Below are 23,839 nucleotides of genomic sequence, written 5' to 3'. Positions count from 1 at the left end.
TCCCTTGAGAACTATTGATGTACTTTCTTTTGCGGTAGAAGATTAAGTGAAATCACTTTTAAAACATTATAATAACAGAGCACAATTTACAGCCTGAAATGCCACATATCCAATTTTTTTTTTCTTGTCATTCAAGATTATACTCATTTAGTGTTGAATACTATAGTTCTCAGAAATCATTACAAGTAATTTCAGAAAATGTCTTAAGAAATTTCTCATTAGTCAGCAGCCTGTTAAACATTGGCAAAGTTTTTTGCAGTTTATGGAGAGTTTGTAAGAAAATATAAAAATATTAATAAATTATACTAATTTTATAAAATCTCAAGGTGAAAACAGCTAATAACTATTCTAGAAGGGGAGCTCACACTATACTATGGTATGACCTCCTCACATAACATTATTAACTGTTATGCACAAAGCAGCTACTAATAAGGGGATATGATATGTTGATGATAATGAATATGATAATGTTGAATTTTTCTAAGGCATTTGATAGGATACCACACAAAAGGCTGTTGCATAAACTGCAGAATATGGGATTTGAATATAAACTCTTGACTTGGATCAGGGGATGGCTGACAGACAGATATCAAAAAGTGGTATATAGTGGGTGTGAATCTGCCAGATTTAAAGTGACCGATGGTGTACCTTAGGGTTCAGTCCTTGGGCCATTATTATTCAATCTATACATTACTGACATCAAACAGGGTCTAACATCAGGTGTTCAAATTGTTTTCTGATGATGCAAAGATAGGCAGGGCAATCAGGGATGCTACTGATATTCAGCACTTACAAAATGATTTGAATAGGGCAAACAAAAATGGCTATCAGTTTATTAGTATAAAGTTATGCACTTTGGCATGATTAGAGTTCCAGCTGCATATTATATTAGTGGGGTTATGTTACAAGAAATTGAGGAGGCAAGGGATCTTGGCATATTGTTGGATAGGAATTTGAAGTTTAAAGGTCACATAGCAAAAAGTTGCAAATACAACTCAGAGAATAATTGTGATGTTGAAGCAAACCTTGACATGTAAGGATAAGGAAGTCATTTTACCTTTTTATAAGGCTTTGATAAGACCACACCTAGATTATTGTGTGCAGATTTGGTTTCCCAGGTTCCAAGGGGATAAAGAAGCTGTGGAAAGGGTGCAAAGATGAGTTACAAAGATTATATCCAGATTATGATGACAGATTGTATGTGGATTGCAGACTCTTGTTATTATTATTATTATTATTGTTGTTGTTCCGGGAAACTCCAAGGAGTCGACAGACTCATCGAGGGAGGCCCCTAACATCATGTCAAGAACAACTATTCAACATTCACACAGTATCTATCATACCTTGCCTTGAACTCATTCACGGTCGTAGCACCCACAACAGACTCTGGAAGCTTATTCCACTCATTTACCACTCTCCAAGTAAAGAACCTAGCTCTAACACCCTTGTCAACCACGCTCTTGCCCAGCTTCCATGCATGGCCCCTAGTCCTCCCACCACCAGTCATATTTTCAAAAATATCTTCTGGATCAATCTTATAAAAACCCTTCAGTAATTTGAATGTCTCAATCATATCACCCCTCCTTCGCCTATCGTCCAATTTCTGCAACCCACAAATCTTCAACCTATTCTCATAAGGTTCATTCCACAGACCTGCTATCATCTTGGTCACTCATCTCTGGACCCTCTCCACTTCCTCCCCATCACGAAGAAACCCTGGTGCCCATAGCTGGGCACAGAAGTCCAGATGGGGTCTTATCAAGGCTCGATACAGAGGAACAACAACTTGTTCGTCTCTGCATATTAAAGTATTTTTCAGAAGCCAAGTGATTTGGTGAGCTGTTTTAGTTACTTTTGCAATGTGCCCCCTAAACTTCAACTCCCTATCCACCAACACTCCCAAATCCCTGGCCTCATCAATCTCCTGGAGTATGATTCCACCAATGCGATATACTGCTGCTATTCTTTTCACCCCAAAGTGCATAACCTTACACTTTGCCACATTAAATTGACATCCATTTTTCACATTTGTTCACAGTCAAGAAAGGGCTAAGAGCTAGGTTTTTCTCCCAGAAAGCAGTGAGCGAGTGGACTAGTGCAATGATTTTAGGGAAGGTATGACAGCTGGTTTGGATGATTTATAACCTCTGTTGATGAGTCCTTGACTTCCTGGAGGTCTCATAATAATAATAATAATAATAATAATTAGCTGTGTACTTAACTTTCCCTGTTAAAAATTCAAAGCATGAATATACATGCAAAAGGAAACCAACAATGATTGCTAAATTATGAATTAAGCTGTCAGTTATGAAAACATTGTATTTATTGTAAAACTTCATTTATTGTTTTTTTTTAGAAACATGGCTATGTTTTCTTCTTGTACTGTCCTGAATTGAGATGTACAGGAGCAGGACTGGCAGAAGCGGGCATGCGGGCACCGCTACGAAGGGGGGCACCGCCGCCAGGTCATGGTTCATAAGTTCATTTTTAAGAAACAAAATTTTTATCATAAAAACAAAAAAATTCTTAGAATGATCAATATTAAATTAAATAAGGCCTGATACACCAAATAAAAATTTTAAAAAATTGTATATTGCCACCTCGTTCATCAGCCGGCTGTTTACAATTTTTCAGCAAGAGCAGGCTAAATGCTTGCCTGCAGACTGTTGTGTCTACTGCAGTCTATCTAAAGTGAAACAGTGAACGATTTTTATGCGCAGAAACGAATTGTCATACAAAACATTTGTTGCTAGTTAACCAGTCTACGGTATGCATCTCAGTAGGCTACTGACAGTAGAGCAGTGCAGACTATTATTTCATCTCTGTGTCGTGTTGTGCAATAATTTCTTGTGAGTATAAAATAGAAAAGGAATCAAAAATTAAAAAAGTTATCCGGTGCACAAAATCGTAAGCATCATGCTGCGAAAGAAGCAGATGTTAAGAAACAAACTAGTGCTCTTAATAAATTCGTTAAAATATTAAAATATTCTGATGCTGATTGTAACCAACTCGATACATCAGAAATCAGAGTTGAAGAACCGTGCACATCATCCTGTTTGTATGAAAGTACTATTGCAACTATTGAACAAGATAATAAGACGCATGATTTAGGTGAAAAACAGTTAGAAGATTTAGTTGTAGTTGACCACGAAACTAACACATTGTTAGTCTCTGTAAATTTAGAAGACCCAGGCAAATGGGGAAATATTGATGAAAAATTACAAGTTGTTTTAATTGAAATGGGGCCTGTTCAAAAGAAAAATATATATCCAAGAGATACATATGACGTAAATTTGGTGACACATATTATAATAGAAAAATGGAAAACGGTGAGCTCGTACCAAGAACATAGCTCATTTATTCCGAAACTTTAAATTCTGTTTTTTGCTTTTGTTGCAAACCTTTTGCACCTACCGAATCAAGTAGTCTTGTAGAAGGTTATAACAATTGGAGAAATGTAAGTACAACTGTGCATAGACATGAGACTAGTTTAACTCACATGAAAAATTTCTTAAAATGGAAGGAACTTGATAAAAATTTAAAAAACAAAACTATTTTGATTGCCAGACTAAAAGCATGTATGAAATGGAAAAGAAACATTGGACAAGTGTTTTAAAATGCTTGATTGAAATTATAAAATTCCTTGGTAGCCAAAATTTAGCTTTTCGCAGATCATTTGATAAATTATATGAAAGGAATAACGGCAATTTTTTAAAATTAGTCGAACTGTTTGCGAAGTTTGATCCCATTATGGAAAATCATGTTGAAAGGGCCCTACAATGAAACAATAGAGTATACTATTTGAGTAAAGATAGTCAAAATGAAATATTGAAAAATTTAAGCAATGCAATCAGAGATACAATTTTATTATCAATTCGAAAATCTAAATATTATTCCATAATTTTAGACTGCACACATGATGCAAATAAAACAGAACAAATGACCACTATTATGTGTTTTGTTTCCTGTGACAATGGAATTGTCAAGATCAGGGAAAACCTTTTAGGTTTTGCAGATATATCAGATTCCACAGGACATGGTTTATGTGCAACAATAATGGAACAACTGGAAAAATGTAATACTTCCATTGAAGACGTCAGGTCAAGGGTATGATAATAGGGCAAATATTAAAGGGAAAAAATATGGGCTCCAAAATTAGCTTCTGAACAAAAATCCTCGAGGTTTTTACGTGCCATGTGCTACTCATACTCTAAATTTAATCATTAACGATGCAGCCAAAGTGAATACAGATATAATTAGTTTCTTTGCAATTATTCAAGAAATATACAATTTCTTTTCATTCTCTTATAAACGTTGGGCAATCCTTTTAAAGTTCGTAAAAAAATTAACATTGAATTATAACTTGGCATGATTTACTTCACAGAATAAACCCTGTGAGTAAAATGCTTCAAGACAAAAATATGAACATTACATTTGCTTTAGAATCTATCGAAAACTTATAAATATTTTTACAAGAGTATCGATCAGATACAAATTTTAAAGAAGTTCTAAAAACAGCAAAATAACTGAGTGAAGAGATGAATGGAGAACAAGAATTTAAAACTGGTACAGAAGTTCGACGACGAAAGAAGACACGACAATTTGACTACGAGCATCATGACGAAACGCCACAATCGCCAAAAGATAAATTTAGAGTGAATGTGTTTTATACACTTCTAGACGTTGCAATGTGCTCGATAATAGAATGTTTTGAACAACTAAAAAGATATTATGATAATTTCAATTTCTTGTATAGATTACTACAAATTAATAATGAAGATTTACGAAAAAATTGTGGCGATTCAGAGATTCTCTTGACGGCGACAATAAAGACGTAAATGCAATAGAACTATATGACAAGTTATGTGCTTTCCGGGATATTTTTCGGAAGGATAATTTAAATATTCAACCCTTTCGATTTCTTAATTTTATCGTGTCCAATAATTTATCTTTCCCTAACTTTTCAATTGCTTTAAGAATACTATTAACCTGACCTGTTAGTGTAGCGAGAAGTGAACGTTCCTTTTCCAAGTTGAAATTGATTAAAACCTGCTTAAGAACAAGTATGTCACAAAACAGGCTTGTTAGTTTGGCGTTAATAGCTATTGAAAATGATATATGTGCGGAATTAGACGTTAAGTCCATTATTTCTAATTTTGCGAATATGAAATCAAAAACCCTAAAATTTTAATAAAAAAATTTCAAGTATATTTATGTAATTTAATTTATTTTCTGTTATTTTAGATAATTTAAATTTATTTAATTCAAAAAATAAAGAAGTTATTTTTTGAATACTTATATTAATTGTTCTAATTTCTGAATTCTTATATTATTTTCTCATCTATTTTGAGTTTCTTTTATTTTCCTAAAAGATAGTTCCACTTCTAAATATTATTAAAACATTTTTACAAGTTACTAAGAATTTAGTAACTTGTAAAATGTAAAAATTTTTTAAACTTTAGTTCAAATAAATTTTAACTTTAATTAAAATTCATTTTAATTGTGTTAGCGATTCGGGTCGGTGAGAAGGCGATAATTCCTGTATCATTATATTCGACAATTAAAGTGAAATGAAATGGCTTTATCAAAATTTGCTTTAACTTTTGAGAATTTTTTTGAATATTCGGGTTTTTAACGATTATCCTGCCTAGTCAACAACCCCGGTTCGTTACATTTAGCGAACCGACATGTGGCTGTTCAGTCAAAATTTATTTAAGAAATTTCAAATAATTTCAATTTTTATTATCGTTAAAGAACCACACATGCCTGGATCGTTACAGGGGCGCTTAGATAGACATTGCATTCGGGTGGCAAAGACCCTAGCGCAGGTTCTGTACAGGAGCTATAAAACATTTCTTTAAATTAAGAAATACTAACTTGAAGAACCATCATCAGATTCTGTACCACTACTTCTTTCTCCTCCATCATGAAATCTGATTGGAACCCACACTGGTTCACTCTAAAATGAAAAAGAAAAACATTTATATGGAAATACTAATGCAATATTATAGTTTATGAATACTGAACACAGTATGCATGAACAGTTAGTGTACTTATCAGCATTAAAAAAAAAAAAACATTATTTGTACATCACAGTGATCTATTAAGCATGCTACTATTTTAAAAATTGTTGATATCAGATATATTGGCTAAAGGCTGCATGTGACATTTTAAATAAAAGAATAATTTTAAAGAATTATACTAAACTTCAAAAAAGTTTTTTGCATAATTCTTTATACAATAAAACAGGACTGTCTCAAAATGAAACTCTGAAATGATCTCATTAATACTGAACATGTGAAATTATCAAAATTAAACAAAGATGTGAAGAAGCAAGTAGAAGGTATATGAATGAAAGAGTGAGCAGACAGGGATGCAGATATGAGTGAAATGTCAAGGGAAAGATGACAATGCATGCGAATAAAAATAATAGGTATAAATGGGTGTTATAAGCCTTTAACGAAGAGTAGTAAAGAGAATTTTGCATAAGATCTAATGGTTTAAATTGCCTAAAACAGCATGTCACAGGAATACCTGCTAATGTATTATCTAGCTACAAAGAGTAGCAGCAAATATAGATGAAATGATAGTAAGTACACATTACCTAGCAGGTATAAATCATGGGGGGTGACCTCAGGGAAATTTTCTGGACAATTTCAGTTTCAACCTACCGAAATTGAACAGGTTAACCTTCCTTAAAGATGTGGCCTTGCATTATTGTGGTGCAATAAGAAGCCATTCTTCAGCAGTGGATACTTCCTTTTGACGTGCTGTACCATTGTCCGTAAAACATCAGCATAGTATGAGCCGTTTACAGTATTCCGGGTTCTACAGCGTGTTGGTAAACAATGCCTTCGTAGTCAAAAAACATTATGGTCATAACTTTACCAGCCGATTTTACAGTTTTTGCTTTCTTGGAAGTAGGCGAAGATGGATGCTTCCATTCACTGCTTTGTTGTTTCATTGTAGAGGGTCATAGTGATACAACCAAGCTTCATCTGCTGTAATGATGCGTTTTAAGAAGTTGTCGCCTTCCTGTTCCAGTCTTTCTTTCCATTCTGTGCACACATCCACTCAATGCTGCATTTGCTCCGGTGTCAAGAGTTTGGGAATCCATCGGGTGCAAACACGTTTCAGTCCCAAATGTTCAGCCATGATTGAGTGAACACCTCCCACAGAAATATTCAGGACAACATGCAGCTGGCGTACTGTAATTCTGCAATCCTCCTTGATGATAATCGCTGCTGTGTTGATCATTGTCTCTGTGATGGACGTTGAAGGTCTTCCCTAATGTTCAAGATCTTCCACATTTTGCCTTCCTTCCTTAAAAGTTTTATGCCAGCGAAAAACACTTGCCCTCGACATTGCTTCATCGTGGAAAGTTTTGAGTATCACGTTAAAAGTATCCGATGCCGAATTTTGCAAACGCACACAAAATTTAATCGCATAACACTGTTCCAAGGACGCTTCCATTTCGATGACCGGTCGCGGCTCGTAGGCATGCCGAAACAAGCTTGCATTTAGTCACGTGACACTCTGGCACATCAGCCAGTATACACCATCTATCAATCTCTTTTGTTAATACAGACAGCAACATTTCTTTATTGCACAGAAATTAATATTGCGATGAGTGGTTTCGCAACAGTAAAATTAGTCTTATTACTTAGTGAACAGCCCTCGTATACGAGTCCAACCCAGTCTGCACAGCTTGTATACTTTGCTAAATCTTTCCATACTGGTGTCCATTTCCTCAACCTAACTGCCTTACAAAAGGTAAATACCTCTACCAATTTCACTTTTTCATGTAAACTTAAGTTTAGGGCTCAAGTTTTTGTTCTGCACTTTTTTCTTCTTCTTCTGCAACATCATGTGCTCTTCTAATGCTTTAAGGTCTTCATTTGAGAGCTTCTCTTCCACAGCTGTGTTGACCAAATGTTCTACATCTTTATTTTCAACCTCATTTTAGCTAGCAGCAATTGCTCATAAGGCTTTGTCAAATCCTGTGAAAGGATTTGACAAAGCTAACCTGAATAACAACTCCTAACCTGAATAACAACTTGTAGCCTGAGCAAACTATTTCCTTTGCTCAGACTACTGCTTGTGTTATTCTCAGTTAGGCCATAATAACATAATTTGCAAGAACAAGGAACCTTTGTAAATACCAGGAACAAATAGGAAGGAGTGGATCTTAGCAGCCAAGTTCAGTTGAAGTTTAAAAGTGGTGCAGAGATTATATTTCTTTAGATTTCTGGCCAGTTTTTCTTAGGTGCCCTGGATATAGGGATTATCTGCCAACAACCATCAATACACCTGCAGTCATAACTAGACACGATCAGTCAGGTCTAGATGACCATGTCTTGGATACCTTGCATAGAATCAAAAGATAAAAAAACTTCTATGCTTCACTGAAACAAATCTAAAGTTGATAGATTTGGGGAGTAAAAAAAAAAAAAAAAACAATCTAATCTCAATAAATAGTTAAACTTCCCAAATTTGGGTAACTTATTCTTAGCCTCCCTCCCGTGACTAGGCTTTTAGCCTAAATTTTTTCCATTTATTGTTTTGGATATTTTTGTGAGAGCTTTTACAATTGTAATATTGTATCCCTGATGATGTTTTAGTGACTAAAATGAAAAACAGAATCTATTATTAAAAATTATGGAAATGACTACCATGTTATATTAAAACTTCAGTTTAATATAAACATAAATAATCACTAGGCATTTCGACCTTCACATTAAGATCATCATCTGGAGTATACACATATAGTATGCCAACCTGGTTGGCCAAGTGGTTAGCATATCCACTCTCCAGCCAAAAGGATGTGGGTTTGAATCCTACCATGGGCACAGATGTTTGTGAAAATACTAGTGGTGGTGATGGGCGATAGATGGTGCTGGTGGAGACAGAGTTGTAGAGCAGGTACCCTCCCTTGATGAGTCTTTGGACTCCCTGGAGGTGTCATGTAATAATAATAATAGTATATACAAAGAAACAAGATATTACAATCTACACAGTATGCTAAAGTTACATTAATTTGGTCAGCCCTTAAAACTACTGGCCAGACCTATGGCAAATCAACCAGTTGGGCCATAATAAGACAATTTGCCAGAACAAGAAATCTTTGTAAATATCTGGAATAATGAAACTGTTATTTATTTGGTTAAAAATCAATAAGAGATATATTAAGCTAGAGAGCAACATGCTCTCACATCATCATCATCATCATGCATATCAAGGATTTAGGCCTAGCGTGGCTTGTTCTGGTCTTAGAAGTCATCATTGAATCATTTAAGAGGATGGCTGGTTTTCTTTTTCCTAATGGCTTGTACTTTAAGGCTCTATTTTCATTCTTTGAACATGTTCCATCCATTTATGTTTATATTTTTTAATTTTTTCTATTACTGATTCTTGGTTTAATTCTTTCATAATTTCATCATTTCTTCTGTGATCAAATAGAGTATAATTTGTAGTTTTTATCATAAACTTCATTTCTGCTGTTATTAATCTTTGTCTTTAATGTTTTATTGTCCAGATTTCACTTCCATACAATAAGACTGGTAGGGCTAATTCATTGTATACTTCAGTTTGGTTTGTTTTTGAACTAGGTTTGGTTTTTACACCTGTTATTTTTAAATATTTTGCAATTTTTACGTTTATATCTTTTTCATTTTCATGTGTGATCATACATCCTAGTCATAAAATTATGACTATGACCTGGTCTACTATTGGCACACAGGAAGATCTGTTAACATCTGCCTTGGAGAACATAAAAAAAATACATTCACAACCATTATTATGGCAAGTGAGGACTGGCAGACCATGCTTTGGACACCTCTTCATACAGGATTAGATGGACGATAACTAATGTGCTATTTAGAAGTTGTTACAGATCAGAAAGATTATTTTTAGTCAGCCATCGCTATGAAGAATTCTCCTAACCTGAATAAGTTTATTCAGGTTAGGAGAATAAGTCTCCCAAATTTGAAAAAAAATTTGGGAGACTTATCTTAAGATCGACTCCTACATAGCTGCAATGCTTTTTTTTTTTTTTTTCACAACATTAGAAGGCACCAAATTAGGACTTTAGATTTAGATCTTTTTTTTCCTTAGAATATGAATTGTTTCTCTTACTCATTGTCACATATAAACTATAATATGTTGCATTGTGCTCTGAAAATGCACATTTGAAATTCAGCAAAATATAAGAAAGTTAATAAACATCTTTCTTATAAAATAGTTTGGAGATGTTAATACAATTAAAATTCGTTATCACTCATTGCAGGAGATCCACTAAACCAACTACTAACCAATCACCATCTGCACAATAACTCATTCATCAACACTGCACTCACAAGTAACTCTGGCAAATTCATTCTACTCATTCACCACTCTCCAAACAAAATCTAGTCCTTATACACTTGCTAACTAAACTCTTTCTTAATTTCTATTGATTAACTTTGGTTCCCTCACACTAGTTATATACTGAAAAATTTCATCTGCATCAATTGTATAACAACCCTTTAAGTAGTTATGTTTCCATTATACTCCCCATACCCTCTCTTTTCCACCTATTAGTCAACTTCTGCAGCCCACACATTTTCAATCTATTCTCATAAGGAGCATCTCATAGAACTGCAACCACCTTGGTCACTCACCTCTAGTTCCTTTCCAGCTCTTCTACATTTCCAAAGAACCCTGGTGACTAAACTGTACATAAATTGCCTAGAGAGAGCCATAAAGGTCTCATAAAGAGGTATGATGATCACCTAATCTCTGCTTGTTAGTGTTCAAGTAATGCTATGAGCTTTTTAGTTACTTCTGCAATGTGGCCCTCTGAACTTTAACCATGAGTCCACTAGCACCCCCAAATCTCTAGTCTCTATTTTCATGCAGTTCAGGTCCATCTATGCAGTACACAGATGGCAATCTTTTCATCCCAAAATGCAAAATTACATTTTGTTACATTAAATTGGTAGCCATATTTCTTTGTCCATAGTGTTAGTCTATATATGTCGTCAACCTGCAAGATCTTCCCATCATTCTTATAATTAGTGTTCTACTTTGCTTTGCATCATCAGCAAATAACTGAATATTTCCCCTGGGATCATTTCCTATATCAGATTATTATTATTATTATTATTATTATTATTCAGGCCTCCATGGAGTCAAAAGACTCATCGTGGGAGGTCCTTTCTAAGAACATAAAGTCTGTCAAGACTCATCGAGGGGAGGTTCCCCCCTAAGAAACACAAAGTCTATCATACCACTCCTTAAACTCATTCACTGTTCTTGCTCTCACCACTCTATCCGGCAATGCATTCCACGGCTCAACCACCCTCCATGCAAAGAAACCACTCCTCACCCTCTTGCTCACAGTTTCCTTTCGTAACTTCCAGGGATGGCCTCTTGTCATCACTCCTTCCCGCTGTTCAACCAAGTGAAAGAACTCCCCAGTGTCAACCCTGTAACCACCTCTCAATAGTTTAAAAGTCTCAATCATATCACCTTTCCTTCTCCTATCCGCCAAACTCTTCATGTCCACATTCCCTCAGCCGATTCTCATAACTATCCTTGTACAGTCCTGAAACCATCTTTGTCATCCGTCTTTGTATCTTTTCCACAGTTAATTTATCCCCTTCAAATCCTGGGGACCAAATCTGAGAACAATAATCTAAGTGTAGTCTGATCAGAGACTTATACAATGGAATGATAATCCTCTTATCTCTGCAGGTCAGTGTCCTTCTCATAATTGCAGCAATCCTGTGTTACCTTCACCATCTTTGCAATATGTCCACTAAACTTCAGGTTTCTATCAATCATCAACCCCAGATATCTTGTCTCCCCAACTTCCTCCAGTATAACTCCTCCCATAGAGTATGCAGCATCGCATTGATGTTTCCCAAATCTCAAGACCTTACATTTTGCTGCATTAAACTTGACACCCCCATTCATTTTCCCATCTATCTAGCTTATTCAAATCCTCTTGCAGGGCTACCACATTTGCACTATTAATAATAATCCTTCCCTGCTTTGCATCATCCGCAAACAACTGAATATCCCCTTGCAATCTACTGGCAATGTCATCGATATAAAGGTTAAACAATATAGGTCCTAGTACTGAGCCCTGTGGGACCCCACTTGTAACCTTCTGTCTCCTTGAAACTGCTCCACCATACACAACTCTCTGATACCTATCAGACAGCCAATCCTGAATCCAGTTGACCAATCTGATATTCAGACCCATGTGTTGCAACTTAAATATCAGCTTATCATGTGGCACCCTGTCAAATGCCTTTGCTAAGTCTAAGAAAATTGCAGTATATGCCTTTCCCTCATCTAATGTTCTTGTAACTTTATTATAAAAGGCTAGCATATTGCTAAAACAAGAGCGCCCTTTCACAAATCCATGTTGACTCTCACAGATAACATTACCCTCATCTGCCCAGTGCTGTATACAGTCCCTCACTACTTTCTCCAAGATCTTAACAACTACTGATGACACACAGACTGGTCTATAATTAGACACTTCCACTCTGTTACCACCCTTATGCAATGGCACTATCTTAGCTTCCTTCCATTCTCTGGGCACCTTTGCCGAAGCCAGACTTTCATTGAAAAGCCAGGTTAAAGGCACTGTCGGTTCCCTAGCACATTCTCTCAAAACTCGTGGTGAAATACCATCTAGTCCCAAAGCTTTATTGACATCCAGAGTTCTCAGTATCTGAAACACACTCTCCTCCTGTACCTCTAAACCTTGAACCTTCCCTATCCCTCTAGCATTAAAACCGACTCCTCCAGGATGAAATACTCCAATAAAGTGGTCATTGAACAATTCCACTATGTCCTCTGCATCAGTCACTCTATTCCCATTTTTATCCCACAATATCATTCTTCCACAGTCATTTCTCCTCCTACTGGCCATATAGCTAAAAAATTCCCTAGGATTTTCTTTGGATCTTAGGGCCAATCTCCTCTCATATTCCAGTTTCGCTTTCCTTACCACACTAGTCACTCTTCTGGCCTGTGTCTTATAATCTTCACGTATCCTCTCTTCACCTGTCTCCTTATATCTCTTCCATAGCCTCTTTTTCACATGCAATTCCTGTTTAATATTGTTTGTCATCCACTTTACTCCAAATTGTGTCCTCTTCTTCACTCGTGGTATACAACTTACCATTGCTGCTAACAAATATTCTTTCACAATTTCCCACGCACTAACAATATCCAGGCCTTCCAATTCCTCCCTCCATGAAACTTCCTGAAGTTGACGTCTAAGACTATTATAATCACCTGCATTATAATTCCACATAAGTTCCCGTCTCTTTGATACTCCTGCATGTCTATTCATTTTCCAAGTCAAAACCTTATGGTCACTCTCTCCAACTGGTGGGAGAGATGTCATCTCAGTTATTATCAACTCTTCTGATGCTATAATCAAATCTAAAACTCTTGAACCTCTTGTTCCCTCTGTTACATGTTGCCTAAGACATTTGTCCCTCAAGAATTCTAGAAATTCCATTCCACTATTGCTACATGCATCTTCCTCTCTCCAATTTATACTACTGTAGTTAAAATCTCCCATAACAATCATTCTTCTTGCACTTGCCAAACTAAGCTGTCTAAACATTTCCTGGTCCCCATCCTCCGTGCTCCTGGGTCTGTAGCAACACCCCACTAAATATCCTGTCTTGCCTACCTCTACCTCACACCATATGCTCTCAAAATCATTTGTCTCACTTCCTTCCAAAGCCTCCACTCTTAGAGGACATAGGTCATCACTTATCATAAGCAGTACCCCCACCACCACGCTTTCTCCTCCTATCCTGACGAAAAATGCTATACCCAGCGACTTCTATTCCTGTTATTATATCCCCTTCTGTCAACCACGTCTCAGTGATCCCAATAATTTTTGGCCAGGCTGATGCTATCTGCACCACCAATTCCTCTCCCTTATTCCAGATACTCCTGGCATTAGTATAAAGCATATAAATGCCATTGTTTCTATACCCAATGATACAAATTAAATAATAGTGGTGCAAATACAGTTCTGTGGCACACCACTAGTCACAACATTGCAATTTTCCCGTCTCCTGTAGTTGTTATAATCAGCAGCTCTGTAATTCTATTCATAATCTTTCTTTAGTCAGAAATCACATGTTTAGCCATCTCCTAGGTCAAAAGTAGTACCTTCCATCACATATTGCTTTAAGCAATTATTCTTCGCAGCTGCATAAATTCCATTTCCTTTCACCCATGTGATCTTTCTTCTTTCTAATTAATGTCCCCATTGCACTTTACTCATTGAGTTTATTTGCCAATGCATACCATTTGCATCATCTTTTCCATTCTTTGGCCATTAGCAGCAACCAATCAGACCAGATGGCCAAATGTACTGCTTTCCATTTCACTGATCCCCTTCCCTTATTGAAGCTAAAGCTACTAAAACTAGTAGCTTTAGCTTCCCTGTCTTTGCATTCCCAAATCTCACACCAGTTCATCAAATTTATCTTAATAGGCATCCTCAAGAACTCATTAGATCCCCTTCCCACAATTCCTAACACTGATGGGACCAAACCATTAATTTATGTAGACTTTCTAGAGACAATCCTTGAAGCCACATCATGAATCCACCATTTAGTTCACATTGCCCTGCCAAGACACACTCTTTCCTCCACTGAACAGTAATCTACAAAGCTTCTCACTACCACTTTTGTTCAGATGTATACCATCCTCAGCAAACAACTCTCTTGCCATCATATTAACATACACAATATTCCTCTTCTTACACATTCTTGCTATCACGTTATTCATAATCATCGCCCTTCTTTTCAGCTTCCTACTATCATACCTGGGCAATAATAACTCTATCCTTAACACTTATGCTTCACAGATTCTAATGACACACAAATTCCATGCTACCTCATGTATACTACTGACTTAGTTCATTTGCCCCTTTTTTTTTAATTTATACTATCTACTTAATCCCCACTGCTCTTCAGAGTTAAATAAAACACTGAATATGTGCAATATACTTTTTTCAACACAAAAATCATTCACTGTTAAGCATTGTGCATAATAGAGATGCCTAAGTATTGGTTATAGTTGATAACTGAAATTTAGTGGAAATGCACAAGAGCACATAGAAATAATGGGGTTTAATGACTATGGCAGTCTAGGGGAATGGATGCAAATGGTATTTTCACTACACAGAGGAATCCCCCAGGGAAAAAACATTAGCTTTTAATGATTCCAATATTTTATCTGTCACAGAAACATCAGTGGAACATACTTACACAGGCAAAAACAAAAAATTGGAAGCAATAACACTAAAAGCATAAAATCCTAGACAGGATGTCTTCTATGGATGCTAAAAGGTAAATTTAATTGCTGAGCAGCTGGTCTTAAAATTTGAACTTTCCCATATCATGGGAAATTTCACACGTCCATATTTATGCTGATTTTTAAGAACACAACTAATTAAAAAAGTCATTTGAGTACTTCTGGTCCCTTGCAAAAGCCATTGGACACGATTTTGCTGCACTTCCACCTCTCACCCATTCAGATAGCACTACTGTTAAAGAACCCAAAGAAAAAGCTGACCTCATAGCACTACTCATTTCCTCTAACTCCTGCATAGATGAAGGCAAATCACCTCTTTCCATACCAGCAACTGAGAACCATATGCCTCCTGTCGTCTTTCAGCAGAAAGATATAAGAATATTAGACAACCTAAACACTAAATAGTTGTCTGGTCCGATGACATATTTCCTAACATTGTGCTTCAGATCTAACACTTGTCTTCTATCATTTCTTCAATCTTCTACTCAACTTGCACCTATCCCATCTTATGGAAATTAACATATATCAAATCCATTCCAAGAAAGTGAAAGAAACAAAAGCCTACCATCCTGCAAGAGATAATGACTGAAGTGAATGTAAGATCTCTGAGGAAACAAGCGGCGTTGTGCAAGAAGAAGAGAGTAACGTAGGCAACTTTGTGTGTGGCACAAGTGAAGAGAATAAGAGAGAAGGAACACAGAGTAGACAGGGAAATGGAGGAAATCAAGGTGGACAGGAGTATTTCATGAAAAGTGTAGATCATGATTTCAGGAGGAAGTGTGAGTGTGCAAGAAAGGAATAAGGTAGTCAAAGATGTCAGGGTGACATTTAAGTTTGGTGAGGGTATAATATCAATGATGATAGATAGCAATGGACAATGGAAAGTGTAGAGTCATGTCCGAGAAGTGGGGAAAGTGGGACTTGCTATAGATACAGAAATGAACTAGTGTGTATGGCATAAGTGAAACATGGTTGAAGACATTCTGACAGGAATAGAGATGGAGGGACATGTAGTCTTTCATGAAGAGAGACAAAGCAAAAAAGGAGGAGTGTTAATGATGATGGCAGAGGAGTTGTGCCCATATAGGGTGGAGATGCAAGCAAATGCTGATTGTGGTTTTGAAGCAATATTGGTGTGAAGTAGAGGTGGACAGGATGAAATGTTTAGTAGGGTGTTGCTATAGCAGTGATGCACTTAGGATTTAATCTTGGGGAGGGGGGGGGAGGAACAGAGGTGAGTAGACGATTTGAGAATACACACTACACATTGCATACAACTTATGACTGAGCATCTGCAGTGATCGCCGATACATGATACCCGTAATCTCCTCTGGCCCGGTTCAGGAAAATGAAGCAGCGCTCTGTCTATCCAAGCACTATTTTGTTTGCATTCACAGCATCCATAGTTCCCAAGAGCTATAGGAAATATCTTTCTTACTTGATCACTGAATCTTGTTCCTGCATATAAATACGCAGGAACAAGATTCAAAGGAAGATTCTTATTATTTTTAAATAAAATTTACTCAAATGGTATCCCCCCAATAGAATGGAAAAAAGAAATTGTGATTCCTATCTTTAAGAAAGGTAATAGAGATGACCCTAAAAACTATAGAGGTATCAGTATACTAAATTCATGTTACAAAATATACAGCAGAATCTTAAATAACAAACTAATGAAATATTCCGAAAACTTTATTCTAGAGGTACAAAATGGATTTAGAAAAGGACGATCATGTATAGACCCAGCCTTCTGCCTAAAATTAATAATCGAGAAAAGAAGAGAATATAATTTAGAAACACATATTGCATTTATTGACTTTGAAAAAGCATTTGACAAAGTTAAAAGAAACACATTATTTAACATATTAAAAGAAAGACAAATACCAAATAATATCCTAAAAGCTGTCACAAGTATATATGAAAATAATCAAATACAAATAAGATTAAATCATGAGCTATCATATACAAAAGAGATAAACCAAGGGGTCCGACAGGGATGTCCCCTCTCAGCAACTCTTTTTAATATCTACTTAAATGAAATAATAATAAAATGGAGTAAAAAATTACATCAAGGAATTAAACTTTCACCTACAGTTAACTTAAACACTCCTCTTTGCAGACGACCAAATAATAATTACAAATTCTGAAGATAACTTACAGAAAGCTATTTTAAATCTAAATGAGATATCCAAAGATTATGGTATGATAATATCAACAGAAAAATCAAAAACTATGGCCTTTAAAGGACAAGATCCAGCAAGAACTAAAATAGTATTAGATAACAAGATCTTAGAACAGGTGAATTCATTTAACTACCTAGGATGTATGATCACTTATGAAAATGAGAAAGATATAAACATAAAAATTGCAAAATATTTAAAAATAACAGGAGTAATTAACTCTATATTTAAACCAAACCTAGTTCAAAAACAAACCAGGTTAAAAGTATACAATACATTAGCCCTACCGGTCTTAATGTATGGAAGTGAAATCTGGACAATAAAACAAAAAGACAAAGATTAACAACAGCAGAAATGAAGTTTATGAGAAAAACTGCAAAGTATACCCTATTTGATCACAAAAGAAACGAAGATATTATGAAAGAATTAAACCAAGAACCAGTAATTGAAAAAATTAAAAAATATAAACATAGATGGATGGAACACGTTCAAAGAATGAAAACAGAAAGATTACCAAAACAAGCCTTAAAGTACAAGCCATTAGGAAAAAGAAAACCAGAACGTCCTCTTAAACGATGACTTCTAAGGACGGAACAGGCCATACTAGGCCTAAATCCTTGATACGTATGATGATGATGATGATGATGACAGTGTCCATACAGAGGATGAAGGGCAAAGGTGAGAAGGCAGATCCATGGTGAGCTCCTACCTTTATTAGGATGATATCAGATTTTCCTGCTGCGCAGTGTACTGTGCTAGTGACATTTTGATACAGCATTTTTATGCATTGCACATAGGCTTCTAGTATATAATGTTTTCAATGACATCCAGATGAGATTGTGTGATATACGGTCGAACGTCTTCTCCAGATCTAGGAAAGCCATGTATGTGTTTTTCTTCTTTTCTAGATGTTTCTCCATTAAATGGCGAATGGCATGAATTGTATCTGTCGTTTCACAATTTTTGATAAAGCCACACTAATTTGATGAGATTTCGAAGATGACTCTAAGGTACGCGTCGAGTATTCATTCGAAAATCTTCATTGAATGGCAAAGTACCAAACTGGTCTGTAGTTTGAACAGCAAATGTCCTCCTTGATTTTCCAGATGGGAATTGTTATGCTGGTTAACCAGATTGATGGTATTTCCTTTTTGTTTATGATTTTGTTAAACAGCATCGTTAGAGATTATGCTCCTTGTGATCGGAGTAGCTTTCAGATTTCAGCTGGTGCATCATCTGGGCAAACCGGCTAATGAAATGTTGGCCGTTGGTCTTGTTTTTCATTTGATGGACTGAAGTATGTACTTCATCAGTGCTGATAGGAGGCACAGGTCCAAGGTCTGCTGTGATTATTTGCAATGTGGGTATGGAAACTCTGCAGAATCATTCGGTTTTCATCTTTGATTCATAATGTACCTAGGTATTGTGCAAAACGTTGACGTGCCCGGGCAAGACGACAGATTTTTGCTTTTCATCTTCCAATGTGTCCAGTTGATAATATATATATATATATATATATATATATATATTGGTAGTGCATAGCTTTGGCTGAGGCACACTTTGCTTTTGTTACAGATTTTAGGTTTCAGTATCTTTCACAATCATCAGACTTTCTTGTTGTCTTTAGTCATATCTTATAGGCTTTCTTTTTCATTTTCACAGTTTGTTGCACTTCAAGGCGCAACAAACTGTGGAACTTTGACAAGCAAACCATCACCAGGTTTGCTTGTCAATGAAATGTTGATCAGGTTTTGGAAATCCTAGTGTGGCTGCAGCGCTGGTCTTAACACACCTGGTTAATGAATGTCGAGTCATTGAAAAGTGCCCAATTAGTGGGAAAAGGGTAAGATAGTGCCATTGAACAAAAGTGATGGTAGAATACAGATGGCAAACTACATACCACTTTATATTTCTACTGTGGTTGTTAAGGCTTGAAATTAGCAAGAAAACTTATACAAAATTGGGTAGATGAAGATAATATTATGTGTTAAGGTCTGCATAGATTTGTTAAAGGACTCTCTTGTTTAAGTAATTTGCTTGCCTCTTATAATAAAGTGAAAAGAACGGTTGAGAAGGAAAATTATCTAAGTAGCTTATAAAATTGCTTGGTATCATTAACATAATATATACCCAATGTAAAAAACTTTTTACATGTCACATCTTCCTCCAGATGGTGAAAGTGACCATGAAGTGATGATCACTTTGGTGGTGGTCAGTCATATTAGGACTTCTGGGAAACAGAGTTATTTATAAGGAAGGTGATTATGGCAAACTCAGGAGACAGCTTTCAGCAATATTGAAGAATGAGGAATTGCATCATCATCATCATTATCAAATTCCTGCATGTACCCACAAGAGGTGTACAGGATATGATAGTACTACATGAAAAAATTATATCATTACTAACTTCCTATCTACAATTTTCCTTCAAATCAGTCTGTTACTTGTCAAGACTCCAACATTATCAGATCTTATATTTCTATCATCTAAGGCACTTTGTACTGTATCAATCCACCTATATCTTGGTCTTCCTCTGGGTCGTTTTGCTGCCAACCTAGCAGAGAACACTTGTTTTGCTAATCTTTCCTCGCCCATTCTGTTCAGGTAACCATACCACCTGAGATTAGCTCTGCTAACGCATTCCTGAATGCTGACAATATCAAGTTCTTTCCTAATATCCTTTTTTTTAATATGATATTGCCATTGATGCCATCTGTTCACGCCTATAATCTTTCTCAGGACTCTCATATCTGCGGTCTCTAGTCTTTGGTCAAGTGTTTTACTTCTGACCCAGCTCTCAGATCCATAAGTTAAAACTCGTTTGAACACCGTCTTGTATACAGCTAATTTAGTGTTCCGACTAATTTCTCTCTTATTCCATATGAATTTATTCAATTGACTTCCCACGATACCAGCTTTGTTGATGCTGTTGTCTATTTCTGTATTTAATTTACCATCTTCAGTAAAAATCGTGCCTAAGTAGCTGAAATGTTTTACTTGTTCCACAGGTTCTCCATTGACAACACAGTTGACATTTTCAATAATTCTGCCTATTTTCATTGTCTTTGTCTTTTTATTGCTGACCTTCATACCATATCTATTACAACAGCTATTCAATTTAGTCAGAGAATCTTGCAGACTTGTAGCGGATTTATTTAGAAGTATGACATCATCTGCATAAAGCAAAGAGCTGACATTAACATCTCCAATTTTGATATCATGTTTAATACCACTTTCCTTCATAATGTGATCCATATAGATAATGAATAACAGAGGGGATAATGTACATCCTTGTCTCACATCAGATTTAACATTAAACCATCTTCCTGTACTTCCTTCAATTCTAACTGCTGACTTACAACTCAAATAAAGACTAAGTATTGCTTGATATAATGCCCCATTCACACCACATAACTGCAGCGTATTTAATGGCTTCTCTCTTGGCACATTATCATATGCCTTTTCCAAATCGACAAAACTTAAATACAGATCTTTGATATATTCCCATGCTTTCTCGACTATTTGTCGTAAAGTGAGGATCTGATCCTGACAGCTTCTGTTTGGCCTGAATCCAGCTTGTTCTTCACCAAGCTTTTCTTCCACAATCCTTCTCAACCGTTTCTCAAGTATACTTGCATAGATCTTGCCAGAAACACTCAGTAGGGAAATACCTCTGTAATTCTGACATTCGGTTTTATTTCCCTTTTTATATATGGGTACTATGAGAGCTCTACTCCAATCATCGGGAATTCGTCCCTCTGTCCAGGCTTTCTGAACTATGCAGTGCAGCCACTGTAAGACTCTTATTCAACCATACTTCAGCATTTCTGGTCGAATATCATCTACTCCTGCTGCCTTTCCACATTTTAAGCTTTTGATGGCTTTTTCTACTTCAAGTATGGATATGTATTCCTGACTGCATGACTGGTCAGTGTTTTTTACCACTGTGCTGTCATCACTGCTTGTTTCATTTAGCAGTTTTTCAAAGTAATTACTCCATACTTCAAGGATATCTTTTTCTCCAGTTCATGTCAACTTTATCATCTCTAACTCCTTTTACAGCACTCTTTCCTCCATTCCTAAGCTTCTTCACCAACCTCCAGAATATTTTGCCACCTTCTTGATATTTATTTTCTATATTCTTGCTGAAGTCCTCCCATGACTTTTATTTAGCTAGTTTTACACAGTGCTTAGCATTCTTGCATTTGTCTCTATATTCTCTAAAAGCACAAGCCGACTTATTTGCCAGGAACTTTTGATATGCTTTCTTCTTTTCCTTCACTGCTTCTTTAATTTCCTGTGTCCACCAGGGAGTTCTGATTTTTTTATCCTTGCAGACAACCTCACCACATGCCTCTCTGGCAGAATCAATCAATGTTTTCTTCAAAGTTTGCCACTGAATCTCCAAGGTTTGATTCCTGTTCTCGAACTCTTTCATTTTTTCTTCAATAATCTTTGTGTATTTTAGTCTACAGTTCACATCTGAGAGCACCTCAACTTTTATTCGCTTTAAAACTTTCTTACATGTTATTCTTTTCAATATGAAATTAAATTTTATCCTGCTCAAGACTAAATAGTGATCACTTCCAATTTCAAATCCTCTGTACACTCTGGTGTCCTGCACCAGGGAGAAAACATCACTATCAATAATAACATAGTCAATGAGAATTTTCTTATTCCTAGCCTCTTCTCTCCATGTGAATTTGTGCACATTTTTATGTTGAAACATGGTGTTAGTAATATCCAGTCCATGTCCTGAGCAGAAGTCCAACAGATATTTGCAATTATTATTAGCTTTGCTCTTTTCTCCAAATTTTCCCAAAATATTTTTGTATGTCTCACAATCATTTCCTACTCTGCTATTTAGATCCCCAACAAGGACCAACTTTTCCTTTTTCATTGTGTCAGTTGCTTTTTCTAAAACCTCAAAAAATTCCTCCACTTCTATCTTGGAGAACCTTCTGTGGCACCATAGGCACAAATAAGTCTCATTGTCCAGTTCCCCATTCTCATATTTGCCCACATTACTCTACTTGAGACTGACTGCCATTCAAGAAGATTAGCCTCATATTTTGTTTTGAATAACTATGGCTACTCCTTCTTTTCCTTGATTGTCATTGCCTGAATATAACATTTTGTATTTATTGCTCAGAAAGATCTCACCTGTTTTGGTCTTTTTTGTTGCAGTCACCCCTATTATGTTGATCTGGTAGTTATCTAATTCCTCAGCTAGCTCCATTTCTTTGCCATTCAGGCTTCTTATGTTGATAGTATCAATCTTTAACTCTGGTGATGTTGAGTTGGGGTTTGTTTTCAGATTTGTTCCAGTAGCTGACTTATCGCTGTTTGCCCTGGTTCCCTGGCGAAAACAACGGGGGCCTTGTTTAACCGGGCGACGCCCCAGCCAGCATGAAATTTTGTCATGTTGTACCATCATTAATTTTTATTTTGGTTTAACCAATAAGAATACAATTTGGTCGGCTAAATCCCAAATTGCCAGCCCATCCTCGTTCGTTCAGTATCCAAGTAGATACCCAGCAGGGTGCACCACGAGAAGGTGAGGATTGGACATTAGGTCAGAAGCCCTGGTCGGTTCTCCACATTCCTTTAAAGGCTATGTGGAGGATTCCTCTCAGTTATACAGCTTTGACGGGAAGGAAATCAAAGCTGACTGGTCTCTACTCAGGAATTATCTGGAAGAGGCAATGACAGTGTATTCCAAAGATCAGGAGATTAAATAAAGTTGGTGTAAAATGGATGACTGAAGAGGTGCAATGTGCAATCTGGAAGAAAAAGGCATTGTGGAGGTGGCAGAAGAGTGAAGATAATCATATGAGCAGTACAAAAAGTAAGCAAGGACGGTGACTTACTTAGTAAGGGTAGCAAAAGTGTGAAATCCCAGAGTTTTATTGATATGTGGCCAACAGAAGGAAGAATGATTATGGGAGGATGATGTTGGTCAGTGATAATGGGGGAATGATAAGCACTGAGGAGGATATAGTTGAAGTGTTAAATGAGCAGTTCATTAGGGAAGTAAACTTCCCTCAAGGAAATTTACTTCCCTAATGAAATGCTCATTTAACACTTCAACTATAACTTCAGCTTTAACATACATTTTCAACAAAATGTCTTAGATTAGCCCAGGTCCAAAGGAATGGAAACTGGCAAAATTGTTCTGCTTCTTAAAGAAGATGATAAAAAAATAGGTTTAAAATTATAGGCCAATCTGCTTGTCTGGAGTTGTGGTAAGTCAAGGTGTTGAAGAAGCTAGTGAGAACAAGGATTCAGAACTGGGTAGACAGCAATAGAATTCTCTT

The 23,839-nt window shown here is 36.3% G+C and overlaps 1 protein-coding gene across 2 annotated transcripts in view; it reads right to left on the bottom strand.

Moving 5' to 3' along the window:
- The window catches only part of LOC150109739 (solute carrier family 35 member F5), a 456,325-nt gene that overhangs the window by 295,667 nt on the left and 136,819 nt on the right, over positions 1–23,839 (bottom strand). For both annotated transcript variants that reach the window (XM_090409943.1, XM_090409951.1), the window contains exon 5: positions 5,878–5,959. In XM_090409943.1, the coding sequence (XP_090266069.1) occupies positions 5,878–5,959 (82 nt within the window). The remainder of the gene's footprint in view (positions 1–5,877; positions 5,960–23,839) is intronic.

The sequence above is a fragment of the Typopeltis vanoorti genome, chromosome 2, assembly GCF_054136105.1.
Source record: "Typopeltis vanoorti isolate ZY-2024b chromosome 2, IOZ_Tvanoo_1.0, whole genome shotgun sequence".
NCBI lineage: Eukaryota > Metazoa > Arthropoda > Arachnida > Uropygi > Thelyphonidae > Typopeltis > Typopeltis vanoorti.
Note: the sequence above shows the minus strand (reverse complement) of the source record. Positions and strands in the feature narration are given on the sequence as shown.